This window comes from Polyodon spathula, chromosome 20 (genome assembly GCF_017654505.1).
Source record: "Polyodon spathula isolate WHYD16114869_AA chromosome 20, ASM1765450v1, whole genome shotgun sequence".
Taxonomy (NCBI): domain Eukaryota; kingdom Metazoa; phylum Chordata; class Actinopteri; order Acipenseriformes; family Polyodontidae; genus Polyodon; species Polyodon spathula.
Genome location: NC_054553.1, coordinates 6,324,118 through 6,342,932, shown reverse-complemented (window position 1 = coordinate 6,342,932; position 18,815 = coordinate 6,324,118). Strand labels below are relative to the sequence as shown.

The window sequence follows — 18,815 nt, the reverse complement described above, 5'->3', positions numbered from 1 at the left end:
TCAGGACATACCTGTGATAGTCTGCACAGTATGCTCATGTGTCAGCCCAGATGAAATGGAAACCAAGTGTCTACAATGGCTCAAATCATTCATGTTTGAGACAACTGTTACTGGTTAACTGTCAAGATCTATGTGATAGTCATAACAACAAACGCATGTTACCTACTGATCAAGTAATTGCATGGCAGTGAGAAGACAGCTGCTAAATCTTAGCACTGAATTCCTTGCAGAAATGTTGGCATGCTCTCTATGATCGTATACTGCAAGTGCAGTTGGATTTTAGCTTGTTATGTCTTTAATGGAACACCAGTGGTAATATAGATAATACATAAAAAATACAACAACAACAACAACAATCCCCAAAACTTCTAGGCTTTTTTTCTGTGGAGAGGTAGCTTTTTAGTTTAGTGTTTATATTTTATAGCAGCTACAGAACAATTTATACGAACTTTTTCTCTTTTCTTTTTAGAATTCATGTTTTCATCATTAACATGGTTAACGCACTTCTTTATACCCTCTGAATTTGCATATATTTAATATTTGATACCGTAATGTATGTCCTTAATCATCATTTATTACTTTTTCAGCACTAGATATTTGGCATGTCTACTAAAGTCACCTGCAAAGAGTATAACATTCAATTAAAAAAAATAATGCGGTTCCAACTACCTGTTACTATGGATTTAATGAAAGATACAAAAATGTCTTATTGTGGAAATACCTGACAAGATAACGACTCTTACTGGTGGTTAGTAAGGCCTGGGCTTCAAACTGAGCAGAGTCTGATGCTGTTTGGCACTGAAACGCTTTCTGTTGCCAGCAGATTGTTGCCAAGCAAAAATGAGATTACCATCCCTGGCAAAGGGAATTTCAGGCTTAGGGTTATAATACGATAAACACAACTGCAAAAGGATTTGTTTCAGTTCAGTCTATTGATTGCATCTAGGATGCTAGAATATTAAGATTACAATAGTAAACTCGTAGGATTGGGACTCCCAATAGTAAAGCTATAAGTCCTAGTCTTATTACTATAGAACATGCGGTATAAAGATATTGTATTGTCCAGGTATAAAACTGTAAAGTATGCACAATCCTCTAATCCTGTAATATATACTGTAAGCGTATATGACAAATCTTTTAGAAACTGAAACATTAAAAGGTCATACTTTCTGCACGTTTACAGACCTTTTTGTGTTTATTACAGTTTCTAAAAGAACTTAAGCCGCTTCTCTTGGCTTATCACTGTGGCTGATGTAGTCTGTTACATATGTCTATGGCAGGCAACTAGAACTCAAGATCAGCTTCTGAACTCCAGAGTCAACGTACCTAACATAGAATATATAAATAAAATATATAAAAACACAATGTTTCTGTCATAAGAACCACTCAGGATGACGCCAAATAAAAATACTTGAAAACAACAATAAAATGTAATACATAAGCTACAAAATGGTAGCTCGAGCTTATGAGCAACACTTGTCATTTAATGTTTTGGACTAATTGTCATTGAAAGGTAAAGATTTAATTTGGTATTTAAGTAACATTATGAGCTAAATCTTTGGTTGTCTATCTAAGCTATAGGGTGACAATACCAGGTGTGAGTGACAGTGTATACACAGTACTGATATCATTTGTGATGTTGCAGTTTACTATGCTTACCATGCTTTGCTATATCACACTTTGCTATGCTGTAATTTTTCCATGGTATATGTAACAACAAAGGTATTTATACATGCAAACAAACAAACATATTTACAGTAAATATGTGCATGCAATTTTAAAAATCAGAAGTGAAGTATATTCATTTAAATAACTGTATTTAGTTTAAACATTAAAACTTAAAAAAAAGTAGAAAACATTTTGGATTACACAACTTTTGAACATCCTAGCGTTTTAAACATTATTATTATTATTATTATTATTATTATTATTATTATTATTATTATTATTATTTCAACATTACAGAAAACATATTTTGATGTGCTATATAAACAAAGAAGAATGATACACAAATCGACTTACATGAAAATGATCTGCATTAAAATCATCTTTTTTTTTCTTCTAGATTTGTATATATTTAGACTGAAAGCCATTAGGCTTCAAGTTGCACATCTGGCAGTAGTTGTTGCCTGACTCATTTACTTTAATAGTGTCTGCCGGGGCCTCCAGTCCACATTCTCCCAGCAGGGGGCGCTGAGGTGAGGATGTCCGCCAGGATCACGCTGTATTTATACAGGCTGTTCCCTAATTAGTTCTTTGACAGTGTTTTCTGCCTGTTAACGTATTCTTTATAAATAATCAGAATTAAAATCAAACAAAGACATCTGTTCCCTGCAATAATGTTTGTACCATGCAAAAATGTTTCAGAACTGGAAGTTTGTAACCCGAGGAGAATGAATGTGCCTCTAAAAATACATGGGGCAGAAAACAATGCTGTGTCATGAACCTGCTCTATACTTCCATTGCCAATAACTATACATTGTTTTATAGTAACCCTATTTATTAACGGTACAGCTGTGGACAAACGTTGTGCATCACCAAGAATTTTAGGATTGAGACCTATTTTATTTTAATTAACACAATTTAGACATTTTATCTATCAAAGAAACTACAAAACGATATCTACTGGAAGCCTTAATAGCAGTACAGTATTTCATGTTATATTTCGAATGGTCACTTTTTTATTTTTCGTTAAGTATATGGAAAACTACAAAGCGGTATTTAATTAAATATGTTAATGAAACGTTATACAGCAGGTTTAATTCGACTTTATGGAGCAAACTTGGTTAATTCTATAGGGTGATGCAAAACGTTTGGTCCATAGCTGTACTAATAATAGCGACTGCTATCATTTTTCTCCCCACTCACAGCCACTTTTGACCAACTTTCAACAGATGACCCTACCGTCACAGTGCCAGCAGATCTGACATCATTTGAAAAGAACATTCGTCAAGAGTCAGCTTTGCAGGCATAAACTTGAAGTCTTCTTTTGCAAGACACTGTTTATACATATGCGGATAGCATATGTCACTTTTAATATAATTCAGGAAATGCTAATTTCTTCAAATGTATACCTATTTGGAACGTATAAACTCCTGGTAGCTAATCACCCTCTGATTGTAGCTACACTGTTGGACTAAACTGTTCTAGAACACAAAAAGTGATTAGGTCTCTTAAGCGTATTGATTTATTCTTTTGTTTTAATATGTATGCCTGTATTAATGTAAACGGTAAGAAAATTCAAACGTAAAAAGTAAAAATACATTTAAAGTCTTGGTTAATAGACTCAGAGTATCGTAATAATAAGACTTAATATGAATAGGGAAAGGATGCATAAAAGAACGCCCCTTTTAATAACAAATGTTACCCTTGTAGGTGTACAGCGATCAAAGACATATCTGTGCAATTTTTTTTTCTTACTTTGGATTGTAAATGTACTTTTTAATGTCATATTATGATCACTATAGGGCATTTCTACACACACTTTACCTATGGGGAATACAGTCCTTAAATCTGTGGTTTCTGTGAGTGCTATAACAAATATATGCTCCTTACACAACTCGTTAGAAAACCGCAATGATATTGCAGCCTTATTTTGTAGATTGTCGCTTGAGTTGTGTTTGAGTGTAAGGTGGAGGGGAGAGTCAGACAAATAATGCTAACGTTTCTGAAACTTCCCACGTTTCCATGAGGCTTGAGTTAATTATTCTACTTCAGTTTTTGTTTTTTTGTTTTTTAGAGCAAATGTTACGTTCATCCAAAAAGAAGGGGTTATTTCTTAATGAACTGATTTCTGGAGGAGTCCTGCGCGGTCCACTACGTTACACGTTCTGCACAGAGGTGCTTCTCGTGGAATGCTCTGTTACTAAAGGACTCGTGCGCCGTGCCTTCTTCACCCATCCACTGCACCATTTCCTGGTTCAGCGTGGCTCGGGGTTGCTGCTGCAGAGTGCAATAGGGAGGTGCTACACGCGCGCAGCACACACAGCCTCGGCTATATTAGAGTATCACAGTGCGGGAGGTAGGCAGGAGGGGACATCAGCCACGGCAGCTCAGCTGTATGTGTGTGTGTGTGTGTGTGTGTGTGTGTGGATTGCACCATCATACCCTCCCCTGTGCCTGCTTACAGCCATGCTTTGAAAGACTATCTATATCTGTTATTTATAAAAAATACATTTATATTTTGTATTACTGAGTAATCAAAGCATTGTTCATTTGGCGTGAGTAAAAGAAAGTGACTTCGGCTATGGCTTTAGTAATGGAACCTATTAGCAAATGGACACCCAAGCAAGTACTGGACTGGATGAAAGGTATGTTACTTTTCTGCGTATATAATGATGCAGCTATCCGTCCGATGCATGTCGGATGAAACGAGGTTTTGGATTTAATCCGCTGTTTAAGTTTTTTTTTTTTTTTTTTTTTTTTTAAACGTTATATGTGGTATTAATGATCAAATGCAAATTGGGTTTGTGATTTCTTAGTATGATCTAATCGCATCGCGTGCGGATCGTGATTTTGGTTGTTCAATAGGACCCCTTTTCTTTCACAGATCAGGTGAGGGGATGCAGCGGCTTGCATGTATGAATAAGTGGCGAAAATCATAGCATTAGATTTGCTTATCATAATATCAAGAACGAAGAAACTGCTACGGGGCTCTAAGGCTTGTGTACATTCCTTCCTTCTCTCTTCTTTGATCTGATTCGGTTCATCCGATTATTTTGCTGAGTATTTTTGTTTTCACTTACTCCCCTGTTGCAAACCTAGCTTGATAAACCTAGCAGCACCATGGACAGTGCAGACTTGCTTTATATGGAAACGGTACGGATCAGCCTAATTTTCTTATTATAGGTTTCATTGGAGGGAACCACAAACCCAATTTGCATTAATTACCGTAGCCTAGGCCTAGTGTTCAAGTAAGGGAATTAGCACTTTGGAATATGTTAGCGCCTTCATTAGCTGCGTTTAGCGTTAAGATGGTAGGAGTCGTGTTGTTATGAATAATGCTATACACAGGAATAGCACGATTCTCACAAAAATAAGAGTGCGTACTTAACTTTAAAGTCTAAAGAGTTATTAAAAGTGTCATACAGTAAAACTTTTTGATATATATATAGATATATATATATTATATATATATATATATATATATATAATATATATATAGTTCCAAAAGTTCCCTAGATCCACTTCTGGTGGAGGGGCCCGGATTTAACTTGTTTCTATTTCAAACAAATGACCATTAATTAATTTTGTGAGTGATTTCAATTATAGCTTGAGTTGGTTATATTATTTCGACGATGTCCTCAAATCGGGGTGCCTCGAAAGAAAAAAAAAACATATATAGATGCTATATAACATGGGAATAAATATTGATTTGTTTGCACCTTTTTAATAGATGTAATATACTTTACCTTAGGGGAAAATCGGCGACTGTGGCATTTTGTAGGTGGACATGCCTCCAGTATATCCCGCTCACCTGACCCATCTTAAGTTGGATTGATTTAATGAGCTTGTGGACGTTGGCAGTTTGACGTGTCACTTCGCTATCAGACTGGGCATGTGGAGATGCTAATTACTCTATGCAGAGCAAGCCAAGATATAACCTGTGAAAATAGAACGGTACATTTCAGATTGTATACAGACTGTGTCTGTGGATCTGTACGACGACAGCCACGGTCAGCGGTTTTAACGGAAATATGTATTGAAATGGGAATCACGCCAATACTAAAACCTGAGAGCAATAAATACATAAATAAATAAATAATCTAAGACTAGATACTTCAGTAGACATTTCACACAGAGGATTCCCACGTAGAGTCTACTAGGAAACAATTCCATAACAATATATAAGGCAATACTCATCCATAGGGTCCTGCTTCATGTTAGTATAGGAGCGATTTTTTAATCTGCTGTGTTTGATTTTTTATTTAAATACTAAATACTAAAAATCTAACTGCATTTTAGGATTGATCTGTCAACATGGTAATAAATGAGTTGCAAATGAGTTAGTTAATGCAACGAAAGCTGGATAACAAATAGTTGTTTGAATGTATTTACACGAGTGTGGGATGGCTGACTTATCGATCTGTTTTATGACTAATACTGGGGTGATGTATGTGACATTCTTATAATTTCTTTTTTTTTGCTCAGAATAAAATTATGCAAAAAAAGTGAATTTAATGTATGTATTGACAAAATAAACGAACACTTACAATGATATAAATGACCAGTATTCATTTTATCAGAACTGTAGCCGTTTTGTAATGTACTGAAGCTGGTAAAATTGCAATAAAAACAAACAAACAAACAAACAAACAAACAAGATTCACGTATCCACAACGACGCAGACACTCATGTAAGTCCAAACGAAAGGATTAAGAAATATGGTTTCAGTATTCAGATAAGAACATTACAACTATCTTCATCCATACGCAAAGATTCTCATAAAAAATGCGTGATGCTGTGAATGCAGTTTACTTTTCAGATAAGCTCAGTAACGGGTTAAAGCCTCAATTAGAGACGGCGGTGGGTATGCATAGATAGATACATATAGATAGGTAAATATTTCATGTATGTTCATGTGTGATTCGTGTTCCGACCTGAAGTGCTTATTTTAACACGAGCTGCAGAAAGACAGTACACGACAATACTGGGGATAGATTTGGAAGGAATCCTGCAAATAGACTCTCTAGGACTCTATATGGTAATTGGACAGTAATGCGTGTATATAATAACCTCCATGAGTCATTTGTTATTGTTTCTACCTCCCACATTCGGGGATTTACCCTTTTATGTATGCGAAGAGACCTCTAGAATATCTCAAAAACTGTTGCTCTAATAATATACAGCTATAGCCTACTGTACCAGCACAAGATGTGGGAGGAGGGAAATTCTACACCTCATCTGAGGAACATACAGCTGACTTTTTTAAATGCATGATTGGGATAAAAGAAAAAGGAAAAAGGACACACAACTAAGCAGATGTAGGCCTAGCAAACCCACTTGCCCAGCAGACACTGGTGTTTGAGGTTTATTGTGCAAAATGATCAGGTGTCAGGCTTAAATGTCTGCAAATCACATTTTAAATGTGTTCTTCCTTTTTTGTGCTCCAATAGGCTACTGTTTTTATTTTCTCATCTGTAGACACCCTTTTATTGCTGATAAGAGAATATTTGGTTGTCCATTATCTTTTCTTGATTCCAGAAAAAAAGTCACCAGTCACCCCTACATCACAGGTATAGGGAGATTGTGCTTACTTTATAACTAAAGTATGAGTTGCTTCTTTGTTATTCAATGCATATTCCACACTCCAGTGCACCACAGTTTCCCCACACACCAGAAGGTAATTATATCAAATTCAATTACAGTACTTAACAGCCTGTGAGAAGATGTAGCCTCACATTAGGGTCATTGCTAACTACAGTTCGGAGGTCTACAGACTACAAGGATGCCTTAGGTTTCTCTGAAATATAAAGCAGTAGAATAGTTTCTAATGCAGTCTGCCTAATTGTATACAAATTCAGAATATAATACCAAAAGGCACACATGGCATTTAGTGTTATATTTCTAAATTAAAAACAAAGACACTGTAGGTTAATAGTCGTTTTTGAACTTCCATCAGGCAAGCAGAAAGCAGTTGCAGTATCTATTTTTATATTCAAGTTCTTATCACAACTGTCCACAGCCTATCCATTCAGTGAAGGGTTAGCTAATAACTTGAATCATCTTAGGAGAAATGACCACAATCAGAATGATAGATGTTTATTCCTATCTGTCCACTGTCTGGGGAACAGTTTCCCCTATAATTCATTCTGATGTTACAGCAACTGTAGGTATAATAGGCTACTAAAGATGGGGAAGATTGCCCTTTTCGTTTTCTGCCACTGTGCTATAATCATTTCATTCATGTACCACTATAAGCCCCGACTTCTACAATACCTGTTGCAGTTTTATCATTGGAACCCCACCTCTTTGACAGTTCTGATATCAAGACTTTAAACAGCGATTTAGTATGGCAGTGAGAAATCAGTGTTATCTTACCCTATATCTTATCTTATGTGCTCTTATTGTTTAGATTATATTATCTGCTCTTAAATACATGTTTAACCTCCAAGTACATCAGGGACACCAGAGTATAACCAATAATCATGCAACACTCTGCCTCTTGTAGAAATACATCAATAAACATGCCACTTAGCACTGCAGCATTTCTTACTCAACTTGGCCATTGCTTTTCAGGGAAACAAGTTAATGGTCACTCTCTGGTGTATCAGATGTGCTTGAAGGTTAGACACTATTCGGAGAGCTCTGTGGAGGGAGCTTTATACATTTTCCTTTTTTTTCGTTGCCAATGGTTTTTATCCCAGTTTTCTTTTTGTCCCGGTTCACCGTTGCAACCCCCTGGTGACATGTCCTCCGAAACATGTTCCTGCCTATACGTCATTTTTCGCACCACCTGACCTATAGTTCTGAAGGACAACACAGATCTGAGTGGCTCCACTGCAGACCCGCAGGTCCCCTATCAGCCACAGGGGTCGCCGGTGTGCGGTGAACCGTGGATTGTCCTGCCGAACTAGCCCTCCCTACCTGGGCAGCACTCGGCCAATTGTTTGTCGCCCCCTAGGAACCCCTGGTCACGGTCGGCAATGACATAGCCTGGATTCCAACCTGCGATTTCCAGGCTATAGGGTGCGTCTTGCAATCTGAGCGCCTTTACTGGATGTGCCACTCGGGTGCCCCTATACATTTTACTTTTTAAAAAGTCACCAGGATGTGATGACTGAAACAGAATATGGTACACATTGAATTTAAGCAAGATGAATGCATTTGTTAAAATAACAATTTGGTTCTTTCTCTAGTTTTGTGTTTTCGCAGCCCAGTGATCTGGAGAAAATAGAAATGAATTGTGTCTTTCGCCATTTGAAATCAAACTCCTGCCAGAAATGTTATGTTCCTCGTTCTTTATGTTCCTTTATGTTCCTCATAATTAAAACTGTTTAAATATATTGCTCAAAGAATTCCCTTGCTGCATGAAGACAGTCCCTGCAAGCTGAGTCACACAGCTGTTGAATATTGTAGTGCGCAATGTAGTCATTGTGTTCAATGTAGTACAAAATTTTGCTTATAGAACCAACCATTTTGTTGGGTGGGGAATCGTGTACTATTACAAAAACAAGATAAAGCATTATGACTGGTATTAGATTAGGCCATTAAAACCAAAAAATATTAACACTGCACACAGCGCCACCAGTGGCCAAGATTGTAATGGATGTTTCTGCAATTGGGAATGTATCTTTGAATGTTTATGATTAGCCCTTTTTCTTAAGATTTTTTAATTTAGTTTAGTTTAACATGGTGAATTTGCGTTTGAATTTGAAGTTTCCTCATGCGATGCGATTCTGTGCCTTGGAAATGTTCTTATTTGGATTTTTGTCCCTGAGCCACTGTTGAGCCTAAAAGCTAAGCTCTTATAGACAAAACAACCGATTTAAAAAAAGAACGATATGAGCATTAGGGTGATTCACACACTCACACGCACACCGTAAAACTGCCTGTGATGCTGGCGTCACCACGGTGACAGAGCAGGGCCAGGTGTACAGATTGTTACACTGATGCTACAAACATTCTTCACCTCAGAGACAAGGGACCTTGAAGCGCAAGCTTACACAGTACTAACCCATACTTCCAGCATCTCATATCTGCCCATAAAGGCATCAAAGGGGTTCCCAGGCAGATCCCTGGTGTGAAAATACAACCTTCCAAAAAGTATTGGCTTGTGTCAGTTGCGCATGCCTTCTAGTATTTGAGATGAGTATTAAAAAAAATCCCCTGTTAACCCTATTCCGATTTTATTACTTGGAATGCACTCTTCTGTGCTTAGCAACTGGGCTAGCAACACATGTCAGTGTGGCAGACAATAGAGAATTCCCACTCACATGCAATTACACAATATGTAGGTCTATTAGGCAAATACATGGAACGGGAGACAGGGTGTTTAGTGCTGACAATGAAGCAGCTAAATTGTTAATTGTGGGTTGTGCCTGGTGTTCAGTGTGTTTCGGGGGATTGGTGTGAACCATATAAAGCAGGGCTTCCCAACCCTGGTCCTGGGGACACCCTGTTTCTTTTGGTTTTCATTCCAACTGAGCTCTCAGTTACTTAACTAAGCCCTTAATTAAACTCACAATTTGCTTAATTAGACCTTTTTAATTGTTCTCAGCTCCTAAAAAGTTGCAGAGTTCAAGTTACTTCTAAAATGTTATAGCTAACCTCAAATCTGCAACAGTTTAAGGGCTGAAAACAATTAAAAAGATCTAATTAAGCACATTATTAGTTCAGTTAAGGGTTTAGGTAAGTAATTGAGAGCTCAGTTGGAATGAAAATCAGACACCGGGGGTCGACCAGGACCAGGGTGGGGAAGCCCCAGTATAAAGGGTCTTGCTAATCAGATTAAATGAGTTTGGTTATTGTGTGTGTGGTTTTTATTTTTGTAACACTTTATTAAGCAAGAATTAAAAAGTCATTAGTCTGTGTATCAGCTTTGCATGGAAATGTAAAATAAGTATATTGTAAGAAACAGATGGAGGATGAACCAACAGTACTGAGCCTTGTGTTTTATAATGAATAGTGATTCACGTCGCTAGATTTACAAAGGGGTTCTCCTTGGCACATGTTCTTGAGGGTACCAGAAGGTTAAGCCTGCTTGAGCCTGGGATCTGTGATTGGCCGAACTAATATTTTGAATCGCTCTGCTAAATTTGATTTAACTTTGCTTGGGCATTTATTACAAGAGGTTATGCCAGGGTCACCACAGTATTTAGAAATTATTTAGAAACTATTTGAGTGTTAATGCTCACTTAAGTGTGCTTTCTCAATGTGAAATACCATAAACTTGGCACACCTTAGTATCTTATTTTTTCTCTTGGTTAAATAAATCATATATATATATATATATATATATATATATATATATATATATATATATATATATATATATATATATATGTGATAAGTTTTTTATTAAGAAATGAACAAAACAATAAAACAGTCAACAGACAACAACAATGACATTTTCACCCCAAACCCTCCTCCCCATCCCACTCTCCCCTTCGCGGGTGGCAACCCCCCTCCCACTAATCCATAAATAAATTGTGACAAAAGCACTAACGGGTTCTAGAACATCCTGTCATGTACTACATTCTATGACAAGTGGAATCTCTCTGCCATTCACTTTCTTTGGTATTCCAAATCCTGTTTTCCTGCAATAAAACAACACACAAACCCACACTAAAGGGTCCATAGCAACTGCAACCTGTCGCTGAGCAGAATGACTGATTCAGCTGAAGTCAGACTCAGATCAGAAGCAACACAGACCTGCCAGAACACCAAAATATAACATATAGCTATATTTACAGAGTGCTTCTATTGCTGTATAACATCCTCAACTTCCACTGGGATTTTATCCACTGAGAAAACTTCCATCATTTAACTCTAAACTGATATGCTAGTACATTGAAGAACCTTTTTAATTATTATTGTTATGTATTGAATCCCTGTTTATTCTTGCTTTTTGGAAAGGAGACATTTAAGTTTAGGATGACTGGCATCAGGCCAATACCCAGCCATGTGACCTGGGAAAAGGAAATATCCCACTGACGCAGCTTTTTGGAGTCTGGAAGGCTCTTACAGAAATCCCATTGTGACGTCGAGGATTCACTATCTTTCTCCTCTTTTATCAATGTGTATTTCTATTGTGTTTTAAAGTTCAGGCTTCTTTTATAGCTAAGACACAGTAGCATCAGCAAGAATTGGACAATCGATCTTCGCTGGCTCCAAGTAAGGATGTACAGTACTTGGCTGAGAGCTTGTGCTTATGACAGGCTGTATTTATCCACTGAGCGAGGATAGCAGTGGCATTGCTCCTGTGATCAGGCCTGTTCTATGGCTGAGGGGGCAGTTCAGCCCATCAGAGTCTTTGGCTCTCTACTTGAGCTGGTCTTGTCCAGTTGGGTCTCTCCCAAGCAGACAATTGGCATCGTTAGGAGGACTGTCAATCATAATTCATGTGTAAAAGCTATATTCAAACTCCAGAATTAGACAAGGCTAGTGCAAAACCCCAGAGTGCCATTGAGCAGGAAGCAATAGTAGACCATGGGGAATACTAGGATAGGGGTGCTTTTTACAGTGTATAATATGCAAAAGCTTCAATGTGTTCAATGTGACCAACATGTGTTTCCACAAAGGAATTACCCACAGCAGAGTAAAGCAAATCCACTAGAACTGGCCAACAGCACCCAGGTTCTTTTGCCCATGATATATTGTATTACTCTACAGCACATCCCTATTCATGGATATCCAAACATTTTATTTGACTTTTGAACTACTCTGTATTTGCATTTATTAAAAAGATTGCAACTCAATTGGCTAATACAGGCTCACATGACCAACAATGGTGATTTCTCACAAAAGCCACAGTTGCAGTCAATAGTACCCTTTGAAATCACACCTTTGATCACTAATTCGTCAATTTTTAACCCTTGGGGCAGTAAATACATACTTGATAATATGCTGAGTATAGTATTGCTGTACATATAGTAGCTGCAAGTCTTAGAGAAATGAAATGCAGTACAGCTGGTAACTGATTAGCTGTGTAGCATTGATCTTGTATTGAATAATTACACATTTAGTTGAAGGCTGTTCCCTGGTGTCTAATTCCCTGATTTCAGGGATCACCCCAGTTGTTTTTGTTGTTTAAGTAAAATTAAAAAAGGAAAGGAAATATTAGAGAACCTGATAGTCATGTTAAAATTCACCACACATACTGTCCAAGTCTTCTCCCTTGACTTTTCTACCTTATTTTTCACTTTATCACCAGCTGCTTTGTAGCAAAGCTTCTTCTTTAAGAAATAAATTGATATCTTGTTGAAACGTTGTCTAACATTCTATTTGTAGTTATTTTTCTTAGATGCGAAAATGAATAGCTAAAAATAATTTGAAACAAAGTCAATAAAAATAAATACATTTATAAGGTAAATTAAATCCGTCCACGTTCACTCATATAATTAAACACTGTACTGCATAAATGTTTGTGGACTATCCTCTGTTTATTTAATTGGTACCTGCAATACACATGAATAATGAAGCTTGATTTGGGGCACATGTCCTATAATATGAAAAAGTGTATAATAAAATAAGATGGGGCTTAACATAAATGACCTACAGCTCATTTTGACTTATTCTGGTTATACCATATTAGAAAACTTACTTACAGCGAGTTTGTTTCCCCTTCAATCATTTTTTGTCACCCGTTCATACATTGATATAACGTACTGTGAAGAAGTCCTTGCTCAGACATTGTTTCAGTCTACAGTGTATATGCAGGAGCTGCTGACGTCAATGTGTCTGACAGTAATGAAGGGACTGGTTGATGTTTCTCATAATGATAATTGAAGCAACTTTGTGATTTGTTTTAGAATTGAGTCTTGGGTTAGAGTAATAAAATAATTTAAAGTGATAATGTCTTACATTGATCATAATTGCAGCAATTTCTGACAGTAGGAAACATCTATCAGAATTTATCACCCTGTGTCTCTTGAGAAGCAAATTCTTGTCTGGTTACTTGCCATTTTTAGGAGTAGTGGATTCTGGTGCACACATACACATTCTCTACACACACACACGCACGCACACACACACACACACACACACACACACAGTGGGTGTTGTTTATTTGCAGTGTGGCCTGACAGACTGTCTCAATCAGATTGTTTCTTTTTCTGAGGATGGAGGGTGAAGCAGGGGCTTTGTTTATCAGGGTTACTGGCTTTGAATGTCCCTGGTGTACAGCATTGGCTCCAGTTGAATTGTCACAGTCACTATCAGTATCACTATCATTATAATTTGTCATACACAGTGTATATGTACAATATATTTACTATTTGCATGAAGTAGAGCAGAATTCTACTGTACAGGAATCAACTCACTGACTCTTTGCATCTTTTTTCTGATTGGCTGTTTTTCAGGTTGTTTGTTAATAACCTCTTGCATGTGTTTAATCGAAATAGACTTTAAAAACAGTCTTTAAATATTTTTGTGAGTTATGGCTGACATGCCCTGATTCTCAGAGCTGTTTACTCTCAATAGTTACTTGTGCAGGTTTTCAGTACCCCTTCAACGCACACATTAAAGTAACCAAACCAGAGACAGGAAAAAAAGCCTCTGACATTTAATGCCTTATATTCGTGAAACTGCTCTAGACTGCTGTCAGTTTCTTAGAAAGGTTTAATGCATATAAATGGGATTCTTTTAAAAAGCCCGCTCTTTAATGAGTTCATTGTTGGTGCACTCTTTATGTTGCATCCGGTGTGAGGTGTTGAATAGCCAGAGCTTAAAGGGAGCTGCAAGCCTTCATCCCTGGGGTAAGCTTCAGTGGTCTCCTTCACTGACGTCCACACAATTCAACAGTTGAAGAGAAAGGCTGATGGGAAGCGAAGAAGCATTCAGGTGGAGTGAGCTGTATGACAGAGGCAAGCAGCACCTGAGCCAGCTAGTCAAAAAAAACAGCAGCTGTCTGAGCTTTCCAACAGAACTAGTCTGGAGCATAGCGTTACTCATCATTCACCACACTGACTTGCATACTACCAGGGCAGTGTGGCAAAAAAATAAGGCACAGGCGGATTGGGTTTGATCAAGAATGTGCCGTTATTGCAGCAACATTTGCTTCTGATAACATTGGGGTGGGGCAGTGAGATGGGGAAGCATATTAACATTGCACGGCGCAGCGAAGATTCTGGTTCTCCGCCTCACGATGGATTCTTTTCAATAGAGAATCATACAGAACACACATAATAGGATATTAAACTGGTAGGTAGAGAATATTAGGATTTCAGGCCGAACCTAAAATATTTCCGTCATGGTGTGTAGGTTGCCCCTTTAAGAGCCGCTACTAAAACAGGTCACATATTTGAGCATGGTTATTAATGAGAGTGATTGCCTGTAAATTCCAAAATAGTTTACACTCCATTAGCCGCAGAGCCCATTGCTGGCTCTGACTGTCAATGAGAAGCGAAGCTTGGGGGAGGGGGAGAGGGGCTGTGCTTCAGGGAATGAGGCAGACTCTGTAATGTGTGTGTGCTTCACACAACATAGACACGAGGCAACACACAAGATCTTTATAGAAGTGTATCATTTAATTAAGCTTGATTTTCAATATTGTAGTTAAGTCTTCTTTTCCCATGCTTAAACCATGTATTTACCATCCTTTAGCATACTTATGTGATTTACCATGCTTGCCTATGCTTTACCATGATGTTGTGTTACTGTGCTTTACTACACTTTGATATGCTTTTACCATGGTATACCACAGTGAAGTCTGGATACTGATTTTCCTTATTACTAGGTTATAAGACCCTATTTCCCTGCTAAAAGTGTTGTGCCCCATGTTGAACTTGTCAGTTCTATGGATGTTTTTTGTAAAGTTGTATTAGTATGGCAAGAAAAAACTATTTCATTTGTTTGCAAATGACATCCATAACCTCCTACTGCTGAAGTGTATTCCTGTTTAATTTACAGTGATGCACATAGGCTGTACAGCTGTACACAACCTGTAGAGTTAAAAAGCTCTCTGATGTAATATGCTGCACTAAATGGTAAACTAGACTAATGCAGTGCACAGGATGTACAAATTGCTTTCCTGGTTAATAAGACAACAGAAAAACAAATGTGGGAACTCCTAATTGTCACTCGGTGAGCCCTGACATAATTCATCATGGCACACACGCACACACGCACACACACACAGACACACAACCACACCACATGTTGAAGCTCAAAGGCAGGGCTTTTCCAAATCTTCAAGCACAGCGATCGTCAGAGGCAGCGTATTCCTTTTACAAAAAAAAAAAAAAAACCACACAAACAAAAAAAAAAAGTCTGGCCACTTCCCAGGGCTTGCTGTCTGCTAGCTTTCAATTTGCATCAGACCCATTAAAGCTGGCAATTAATTTAACAAGACGCAGTGCTGCCTGCTCCCTGCCACCACCATGTGACAGCACACATGAGTCATAGAGGGGCTGCAGGCAAGGCAATCCCCTCTCTCCCTCTGTAAATAAAAAATGAAATGTAAAACTTTTAAATTAGGAGCTTTGTAAGTGATTATGCTCATAGATGAATAGCTTCTGGGTGTTTTTGGTGTTTTTTTTTTTTTTTTATAACAATTATGCATGTTTCGTTTACAAATTTTCAAATAAATCAAACCAGTCATTCCTAAGCAGGAAGAGTCGTGATCTTTCATAGACACAAGCAAAGAAATATCCAAATAGGAAAAAGTGTAACACAGAATGCGCCAAATATCTAAAGGAATTGTGCTGGTGAAAAATAACAAATAAAAAATGAGATGGGGTCAGAGGCAGGACCTGGCTACACACTCAGCCTCTAAAAAAACAAAGTTTTTTTTTTTATTGCCGATTTGTATCAGTCTCTTTAATCCTCTTATCATCTTATTTTTGTGCCCCCCTCTCTTAATTACATTTCCCCCACATCAATCCTCACTCCCCTCACTCTTCATCTCTATCACAATCTTTCTCCATCTTACTCTCTTTTCCTCCCCCTCAGCTCACTCTTTCATTTGGTTCTGCCATCCCATATCTTCTTTCTCCTTGTACTCCCTCATCCTCCTTCTCTGTCCCTCTGTCTTTCCCTTTTTTCTCACTCATCCTACTTCCCTACTTCACTCCTTTTCTGCCTCTCTTTTCACTCCCACTCTTTCTCTCTCCCTCTGTTTCTCTAGCTCCTACTCCTTCATCAACTCTCTCACTCTCTGCATCTGCCTTCATTGCAACATTTCTTTTTGTGGGTTTCATGCTCTCCCCCCTCTCCCAACTGTACTGCTCTTAGCTGATTCAATATATAAACACTCATTGCTCCTGAACAATCTATCTCTTCAATGTGTGTGTGTGTGTGTGTGACACTACAGACTGTGCCTTTCTTTGTAAAGAATCAGTGGGCAAAATGCAAGTCGCCTTTGACTCTTGAGATCCAGTCCAGGAGAAGGTAAAGCTAAGAAACAACAAGTGTCTTGAAACCAGGCTGGGGAACAGCTTGAGCACGGCAATTTCAGAAGTATCACTGATAATTCATTTATTAAAGAGGACTTTGCTATTGGTTTGCTTAGCAACCGTTGCCAAGCTGTCTGGTCATCAGCACTGGCCTGTCACAGTCAGACATTGTATTCTACAGCTTGCTGAAACCAGCCAAGCTCCTGGCTGTAGCTACTCTTACTGGCAATAACAATTGCCAAGGCAACAGCATGGGCAGAGGTATTCTCTATTGGATTTATGAAACATGCTCTTAAGGTATTCAGAGGCATTTTGCTGGATCTTGAGTTGGAGGAGTAACCGAATGGGGTATTTGCTGTCCATTTTTCCCCACTCAGATCACTAAATATCTTGTTATCCCTGAATAGGTAATCATCCACTCTTCAAATGTATGCAAACCATTTGAAAGTGCGAGCTGTCTCGCAGATCTTGTACTTGGGTTGGGGGATTTATTTCCATTTATCCCCAAATGAACACCCTGCTCGCTTAATATTCGGATACCACCCCATCTTCAAAAATTAGGATAAAGATGGTAACAAGCAAAATGACTCATGAGTACCACCGAAATGTTATCTATTCAAGTGGAACATTTGTGGTATTTCTGCAGTGGCGGCTGCCAAGACTGGTATCATGCTGAATGTCTTGACAGTCTTGGCAGTTTTGTGGTGAGGACAGATCCGCAGTGAGATTTAAGTTTCATCAAGTATATTTACAGATCTGGCAGGGCTGGCAAAAAGGGTTACTGCAAAGGTTGTCTCAAAGCATGAGGGTGAGGTTTGCCGCTAACAAGGGCAAACTAAGCACATTCTAAAAGGTTTGGGGAAAACCGCTCAAGGCATAGAAGTGCAACTTGCCAAATGCTGGCCAAAAGGATGAGTAGCAAGGTTTTAGAACTACTGTCTTGGCTTACTGAAGATGGCACCTATTAATATTTTTGCATTAACTGCCTAAAGTGGCCACCATAAAGAATACATCATTATTTAAATACAGCTGCCGTTATTGTAGTAATCACTAATAAAATACCTTTTTGTAACAAAATGTTGCTCAGATGTTTTATTAGGAAAGCATTTAATAGAAATTTAGAGCATTTTAATATAGCATTCATCACAACCTCTATAGCTTGTTTGTTGGGAGAGGACCTTTATCACAGCATGTATCTTGTTTTCATGTGAAAAAATAAAATAAGCAGTTAATTCGTGGCTGATCCATATACAGCCATGTGGCATAAATAAATAAAGGAAATTCCTACCAATACAGAAATTACACTATAAGGAAATAATTAACTTCCGTTGATCTTTTGATCTACCATTAAATAAAAGAGATAGTAAAAAGTGCCTGTTGCTATAAAAATGCATTTAGCATTTCTATCACTGTTATTCATTAACCTCGCATAACTGTTTTAATTTAGTGCACAGATGTACTGAAAATATCTCACCTGCAACATGTCGATTCCTGCGTGCAATGCAGCACTTGCACCAGATTTAATTCATGCTTCAAAATTCCAGACTGGATTTTCTGAAGGCAAACATCGTATGCATTGTTGGTACAGCGTTATGTTTGTATCACATTTAAAACAAGACCTGTACAACAGTTGCAATTGAAATATTCCAGCATGCACGTGTCCAGTGATGATCATGCAGCAGATTGATTGTCTCCTAAAACCAGTGAAGGGCTGATACAAATAGGAAACAATTGGTAAATTGGTAGCAGTATAGCTATTGT

At 37.9% G+C, this 18,815-nt stretch overlaps 1 protein-coding gene across 2 annotated transcripts in view; it reads left to right on the top strand.

Moving 5' to 3' along the window:
- Positions 1-4,026: 4,026 nt before the first annotated feature.
- Positions 4,027-18,815, top strand: part of LOC121295201 (connector enhancer of kinase suppressor of ras 2-like) — a 100,590-nt gene continuing 85,801 nt past the window's right edge. For both annotated transcript variants that reach the window (XM_041219617.1, XM_041219616.1), the window contains exon 1: positions 4,027-4,310. In XM_041219617.1, coding sequence (XP_041075551.1) covers positions 4,247-4,310 — 64 coding nt within the window. In that variant the 5' untranslated portion in view covers positions 4,027-4,246. The remainder of the gene's footprint in view (positions 4,311-18,815) is intronic.